The sequence below is a fragment of the Poecilia latipinna genome, unplaced genomic scaffold (genome assembly GCF_001443285.1).
Source record: "Poecilia latipinna isolate Pla-1442-1.1 unplaced genomic scaffold, P_latipinna-1.0 Scaffold568, whole genome shotgun sequence".
Classification (NCBI taxonomy): Eukaryota; Metazoa; Chordata; class Actinopteri; order Cyprinodontiformes; family Poeciliidae; genus Poecilia; species Poecilia latipinna.
Window position 1 is genome coordinate 217,039 of NW_015113184.1, and position 7,297 is coordinate 224,335.

A 7,297-nucleotide genomic window follows, 5' to 3' on the forward strand; every position below is an offset into this window, starting at 1 on the left:
CGACACAAAACACGTTCAATTCATGTTTTGCTCAAAAACATTCTTATAAGACGAGATTTTAGTTTGTTTTAGTGCCTCTTGTCACTCTAAATCCAAATAAGCTGCTGCTGGCCACGCCCGCCCGACTCAACACTTACACTCGCACATGTAAATGGCTACAACCAGATGTGCACTTTTACAACCACAAATCTTTGAAAAGTAGAAGCAGAGCCTCCTGCACTAACAACAAGAATGCAACAGGCGGTTTCTGGATGGTAACTCAACAGTAAAATGCTTTTCTTTACCAGCAGCCATTATACAGCAATAAAATCAGCTGACTAAACATCCTGCAGCTCAGTTGGGGTTGCTAGGTAACGGGCTGGGTTGCTATGAAACGGTGCAGAGCCCATCGGATGTTACTCAAACAACTTAGTCTGGTAAAACCAGACCTCTGTATTCGGGCTAGTCACTTGGCTGTTGAGAAATGATTTCTTCCTGGAGGTGTCAAGTCTGTTGAAGCTTTATGTTTTACCAAATTGCTAGCGTTTAGTTGTGAAGTATGTAATGCACCAGTTTGACACTATGAAGCTAAGAAATTGACATCATTGTTCTGTTTGCTGATTGGTGCGGTTGAAATTCTGCCTGAGGAATCCCAGTGAATGGGAGAAAGTCCAGACTGGCTGTGAATCGAGTGGAAGTGCACAGAAAGGCAACGGTCAGGCTGCCAGAAGAACAGCTGGGTGGATTTTTTTAAGTAGTTGGGCTGGTTTTAGAAGCAGTTGAGACCCAAATAAAAGTATAAAAATGTTGAAAAAGTGAATTTTGTGTAATAGGTTGCCTTTAATGGCCCTATGACTCCGAGTGTAACCCACTAGTGGTGTAAATATCCCAACAACAGGAAGGTTAATTCTTCTAGGGCTGGGTGAGATGGCTTCAAAATAAAATCTCCTGATTTTTTCATACCAGATTCAAATTGCGATTAATTTTTTTATTTTTTTTATTTTGTTTTCTAGAAAAAAAAATTACAAATGATGACAAATATTTTCAAAATGCCATCTGTGAGTTGTACAACGGAGCATTAGGCCACGCTATGAAAAGTTTTAATTACGAGAATGTAGTCATAATATTAGAATAAAGATGCAATTTTACAAAAAGAATGTTTTAAAATTATGAGAAAAGTCATTTTAATGAAAAGGAAAAAAATGTCACCAGCTCATCCATGTTTCTTTGAAATAAACTGAGAATAGTTTGATGCTGCTGATGCGTTAAAAGACTAAATAAAACCAACATCAAAGCATAACTTCACAAAAAGCCTTTAACTTTGCAGTGGCGCTCTCCAGAGGGGGACCAACGGGGCCCACGGCCCTCCTGGAAAATCCTGGACTTTATTGTATTGATTGGATGAAACTTTTGACTCAAATTGAAGAAGTTGATGCAATCTCGACTTCCTTAGATGGGTTGCTTTAATCACTTAAGCTACTAATGAAGTCATACTGCATTGTTTTGTAATTTGTGTTCATTATATGTGTTCATTATTATGATTCAAACATGACTACACTGAAAAAAGCTAAATTTAATAAAAAATATTGATTTATTTTTGTTAAATATGACACTTAAATAACTTAATTGGATGAACTTAATTTGATAATTTGTAACTCAATGTTTTTAAGTTGGATCAACTGTTTTCCTTTTTCAGTGTCGATGACTGAATTGTATTAAAACAAAGTAAGCTGATTTAAACTGGATCACATGCTGCTTTTTGTAAACTAATACTAGTAATTAAGTATTGATACTGGAGAGTGTTTTCGGATTCGTGGGTGGAGACGCTTCTGAGAACATTTCATTTCAGTCCTCGTTGCTGTGGTAAACTCTGCCTCTGGTTTTGTCTTTGGGGACAGTTTGATGTCGTGACTCATACTGGGAATCATCTCTCACTTTGAAATGGGATGTTTTGCCAACCACCAGACACACCTGCAACTGTCGCATTACTTTTGTGAAGAATTAGTTGAGGCAGTTCCAAAACATTGTGCAACTCGCTGTTTAGTTTGCCACAAATATTGGCAGACATATTTATTTTTGAAGGAAAGGAATTTGAAGAAAGAATGAGGAACCGGTTTTACATTTGTTTGCGTAGCAGCAAAACTTCCAGCAGATTGTTTTTGAACATGCCGCTTATTTCTGAGACCAAAACTGTCATTAAATCTGTGAAGCATCCTAAGTTTGCATAGTGCATGTATGTTGGAATGAAGGATGTAAATGTTTTGGTTTTTTCCCACATATTTATTGATCTCCAGACCATTTTGAGCTGAGAGTTCAAAGCTCTGTACACAATCTATGAGCTCCTGCAAGTGCGCAAAGTATTAAAAATATACATAACTCCTACAAAGGCAGTTTGGCTGAATTTTAAAAATATTTACTACTCCGCAAGGGTCCATCAGGTACAACAGTGTAGAAACATAAAAATAAGAATAGTGAAGATCCACCTAAAAGTCAAAAAAAGAGAGAGAACATTTTTGAGGTTAAAAAGTTTAAATTTTGCTACAAAAACTGAAATTTTGAGGTTAATCAGAATTTTTCTAGAAAAAAAACTTGGAAATTTCAGAGTTTGAAAAGAAAAAATTGCTAGAAAAAAAAACAATTTTAGATTAATCACAAGAATTATCTTTTTAAGAGTTTCAAACTTTTTGACTTTTGGAAATTTTCTGAATTTCAAATAAAAATTTTAATTTTGACTCAGAAATTTCCACACGTTTTTCTAGAAAATTTTAGTTTTTCAAGCAAATTTTTGACTTCACTCTCAGAAATTAACTTTTTTTTTTTCTTAGAAATAAACAGATTTTTCACACTTTAACCTTTTTTTAATGTCTTAAAATATCAAAACCAGTAGGTTAAATTCTGACTCAAAACATCATAAATCATGCATGAAAACACCCAGTAAGTTTGGTTTAAACATGAAAACTTTGTGTGCTTGTGGATCTCTCTCGTCACACCGGTTCAGTTGGAGGCCAGAACGTTCAGAAACTCTTAAATCTCACGCCTCTAACTTTTCTTCCCATTAGTCATAAATTCTTCTTCTTAGATTTGTTCTGATTCTGGGAACATTGATTTCATTCGTCGTATCTGATAATGGTGCGAATCAGAACAGCCTGAGATTGTGACGGAAAGTACTTCACCGCCTGAAAATTTAGTTGTCATCAAACACTGGATGCATCCAGTCGTAACAGCCTGCAGGTATTTTGTCAAAACGATCACATATTTTTGTCAAAGCATCTTTCCTGGAAGGAATGCATTAGTAGAGAAAAATGTGCTTTAGCTTGCTTCATTCGCAGGAAAACCCCTGTTTTATGTAAATATGCAGCAGCAGACGTCACGTAAAGGCTCTAAAACTTTTCCAGAGATAAGAAAGAAGTAAAAAAGCATCACCTTTAGTAAATAAGCCCTGACCTGAATGTAAAGAAAGTTTTCCCGTTTGTTCCTTCAGGGCCCTGTGTCTCCATATTTACCTACTCTGATTAGAAATTCTGATGAGTTAAGTGGAGGACAAACAAAATAATCTGATAAGATTATCTGATCAAAAGGTTGGTATGTTTATGTTTCAGAAATTTTCTTGATAAAATCATGAAAGGATATTCACAAATGTGATTAATTATATTTAATTAAACTTGATCTGAACTTTTCCAATATGTTTTTCAGATAATTAATAAATGTAAGTAAGTTGCAACATTTAATTAGTCATTTTCTTATTATTTTAAGTTCAAGTAAAAATATTTTTTACGCATCTGTTTGAAAATGATTGTGATTTGAAATGCGGGGCAGCAGCACCCTCTGGTGGTGGCAGAAGGAAGTGCAACATAACGGTAATCAGGGGAAACAAGCTTTATATTGCTCTTCAGAAATAAACTGGGGGAAATAGATTAAATAAAATAATTTGAGCTTTAGCATGGTTAAAATTAGGCAGAAACTTAAAACAACTGATTTTACTGTTTTCAGACTAGTTTGATGTAATATTTTCTTTTATGGCTCTTTCAGTTATATTCTGTTGTACATAAATAGTGTGAATAGTTACTTAAAATTAGTTGTTAAACTAGACGTGTTCTTCAACCTAGTGGTTTTTAAACATGTCAGAATAAAATGTAACATTCTGGATGTAAAGGAGTAAATAAATAGCATTTGATGCTAAACTCAGGGAATTATGAAGAATTTCAAATGTTTTTGTTTGCTAAAGCAACTCAAGGGGGCGCCATATTAGAGGGGGCGTCAAAATAGTTCTGGAATAATTATTTCTAGTCTGCATTTTCTGTATTTGACAGCTTTTTGTGCATTAAAAAGCCCAGAAACAACCAACCAGTCAGAGCGTCTTAGTGCTGTCAATCAATCTCATGTACATGCTGCTCAGTGAGCTAATGGCAGAGAAACAAAACTGTTCACAATAGCCTCTGGGAAAGCATAGCGTAGCAGCACACACAAACATAATTGACAGCGCTAAGACCTGCCTCCTGGCTCTGATTGGTTGTTTCTGATTCAGCTGTGTATTTCTTTAGTTGGCACTGGGAGCACTGGGAGAATGCAGAGAAAGCTTCTCAAAGATTACCTGCCTCATACTACACTGTCATGACAAGGTGGCAGTTTTAACGAAAATGTAAAATAAATAAAAGTTACAAGTCCAGCTTTAATAATCAACATAAAGACGTACTTATCAAATCTCATCCTTTGGAGAATCCTCATTATTTTTCATATCTTTAAGACTTTAATGTCAGTGCTAATCTTTGGTTGGTAACTTTATGTTTCTTATAGGAACAAGTTGACTGGCAGGTTTCAGTTGTTTCAATTTTAATAATTTAATAACTTTAGTAAGTTGAACTATTAGATCTCATCTATATATTGAGTCAATTCTAAGCTTTCTGGCTCCGCCTAGTGGCCGTTTACTTTACTGCTCATAGACATTAAAAAAAACCCTCTTAACAAATTTTTTTTAATGTTTTATTTTTTCAGTAAGTAACCAGCATCATAGAAAACCCAAATATATATGTGTATATATACGTACATAAAAATATAGAATAAAACATTTAAAAAAAGCAGAAATCCCATTTGAAATGAAAAAGCAATGTCTGGTTCAAGTGCGCTGAGTGGAAGAAAGTTTGTAACAGTCACAAATTTCAACCTGTTGAAACTCCAGGTCAGTTTTTATAGCAACCGAATATAAAACAGCTGACAGTGAAAATAATATATATTAAAAAAAAAGCTAGTAGATGAAACTATAAGCAGCATTTTGTTTACAAATAAGCACTTAGATATTTGCAGTTTTACCCCGAAAGCAGCAGCAATATCAAACAGTAACAGACTCCATGTTTCCCACTCAAACATTAAAAGGTTTTGAAAACAATATTTTCAGAGAAAAGTGGAAAAAAGTTAAAAACTGAACAAACATAGTTGTGTCAGATCACAACTTTGTTATTGTAAAAAAACCTACAAAGACCTGATAGGAGTTATTAAAAATGCTTCTGGTTTTATTTCTCTCTGAAGAAGATTCATAATGTAACCTCACCGGTGTCATTTCTTAAAACTGAAATTGAACCGTTGTTATATTATGAATTATTTTAAAAAATGATTTTACTAACAAAAACTAATTTTTAAAATTTACAGAAAGCATTAAAAAGCGTCAGTATTTCTACATTTTTCCATTATTTTGTAGCCTTTTCTCTGTCAGAGTGGACACATAATGTTTAAGTCAGTCAAAACAACAACACTGCCCTTAAAGCTGCAGTACGTAACTCTTATAAAAAATATTTATTATATTTGTTGAAACTGTCACCATGTCGAGACAGTAAAAAATTAAACGGATAATCTGAAAAAACATCAATTTCCTCTGCCTTCTTAAACAACCAATTAGAGCCAAGAGGCGGGTCTTAGCGCTGTCAATCAGGCTTGTGTACGCCCTGTAGTTAGCATAGCCACCAACGATGGATTTCTGTAACGGTGAGTTATTTCTCCACCATTTGCACATTTAGCACATTGACGAGATTGATTGACAGCACTAAGACCCGCCTCCTGGCTCTGATTGGTGTTTTTTGTGCATTTCTTAAGACAGCAGTAGAAGTTCAGGGAAGAGGTGGAGGTTGTCAATCTTTTCACAGATCATCTGTCTCATCCTACCAGGACATGGTGACAGTTTTAACAAACTTTTTTTTATTTTTAGATAAAAGTTACGCGCTGCAGCTTTAATGTCAGTTTTTGTTTGATGGGGAACCTGAAGGTTCTCCATGTTGGACCAGGAACATCTGCAGAAGCTTCTCTCCATCTTAGACCTGCAGATTATCTGCAGGTCATCCTGTTTTCCCTCTTTTCTGTGATTGAGCCATGTTAGTTTGGCTTAGTGTGATCTTTTCTTCTAAACTCTGGTTTAGATGTTCAGGCCGTCGTGCCTCATGGCGTCGTATTTGGACCTCGATCCTTTCCGGCTGTGTTCGTGCTCCCTGTCACTTCCTCTCCTCCTCTGCCTCCTCTCCTCCTCCTCTTGCTGCTGGTCTCCAGCAGCTCTCTCGAAGCGCCTCCGGGCGCTCTCCACTCTGCTGCTCCGCTCTTCGTTCTCCCTAACATGGTGGCTCGTCTTCCTCTCCCTCAGAGACTCTTCGTCTCTGTGGCTTCGATGCGAGTCTTTTCTTCCGGTCTCCTCCTCTCCTCTCCTCCTCCAGCTCTCTCTTTGACTTCCTCTCTCCTCCCTCCTTTCTCGTGTCTCATGTTTTTCTCCGTCTTTCTCGCTCCGGCTGCTGTGTCTCCTCGACGTCTCAGTTCTCCTCTGGGGTTTCTCCTCCCCTGCATGTTGGATCGTTGCTTCTTTCTGCTGATTTTCAGGCTTCGTTTTGATTTCTGGGGTTTTATTCGGTTCTTCTTTAGACTTTTCAGGTTTTTTCTCTGGTTTCTTTCCAGGCGACTTTTGGTTCCCAGTTTCTTTCTCTTTCTTGCTTTCCTTCTCAAATTGTTCTTTTAAAACGTCTTTTTCTGTTTTCACACTCATTTCATTTACCTTCTTCTTCTTCTCAGATTTGGATTCAGATATTTTCTCACCTTTGTCTTTTTCCTCCACATCTTTTTCCTTCTCGATCTTCTCTTCCTTTTTCTCTTTCTTCATTTTAAAAATGTCCAACACCGATTCTTTGATCTTCTTTGGCTCCTCGTCGCCCTTTTCCTCCTCCATTTCTCCTGTTTTCTCCACACTCTTCTCTTCCTTTTTCTCTTTCTTTATTTTAAAAATGTCCAACACCGATTCTTTGCTCTTCTTTGGCTCCTCGTCGCCCTTTTCCTCCTCCATTTCTCCTGT

At 36.4% G+C, this 7,297-nt stretch overlaps 1 protein-coding gene across 1 annotated transcript; it reads right to left on the minus strand.

The window, feature by feature from the left end:
• Positions 1-6,156: 6,156 nt before the first annotated feature.
• LOC106953188 (DNA ligase 1-like) lies at positions 6,157-7,291 on the minus strand. The gene is made up of 2 exons (XM_015041770.1): positions 6,352-7,291; positions 6,157-6,313 (listed from the first exon to the last, which is right to left on the minus strand). Exon 1 carries the CDS (start codon positions 7,286-7,288, stop codon positions 6,380-6,382), a length of 909 nt encoding a protein of 302 aa, XP_014897256.1. The 5' UTR covers positions 7,289-7,291; the 3' UTR covers positions 6,157-6,313; positions 6,352-6,379.
• Positions 7,292-7,297: the final 6 nt, after the last annotated feature.

Excerpts from the sequence above, each read along its gene's own strand:
- LOC106953188 (XM_015041770.1), bottom strand. The coding sequence starts at position 7,288 with ATGGAGGAGGAAAAGGGCGACGAGGAGCCAAAGAAGAGCAAAGAATCG.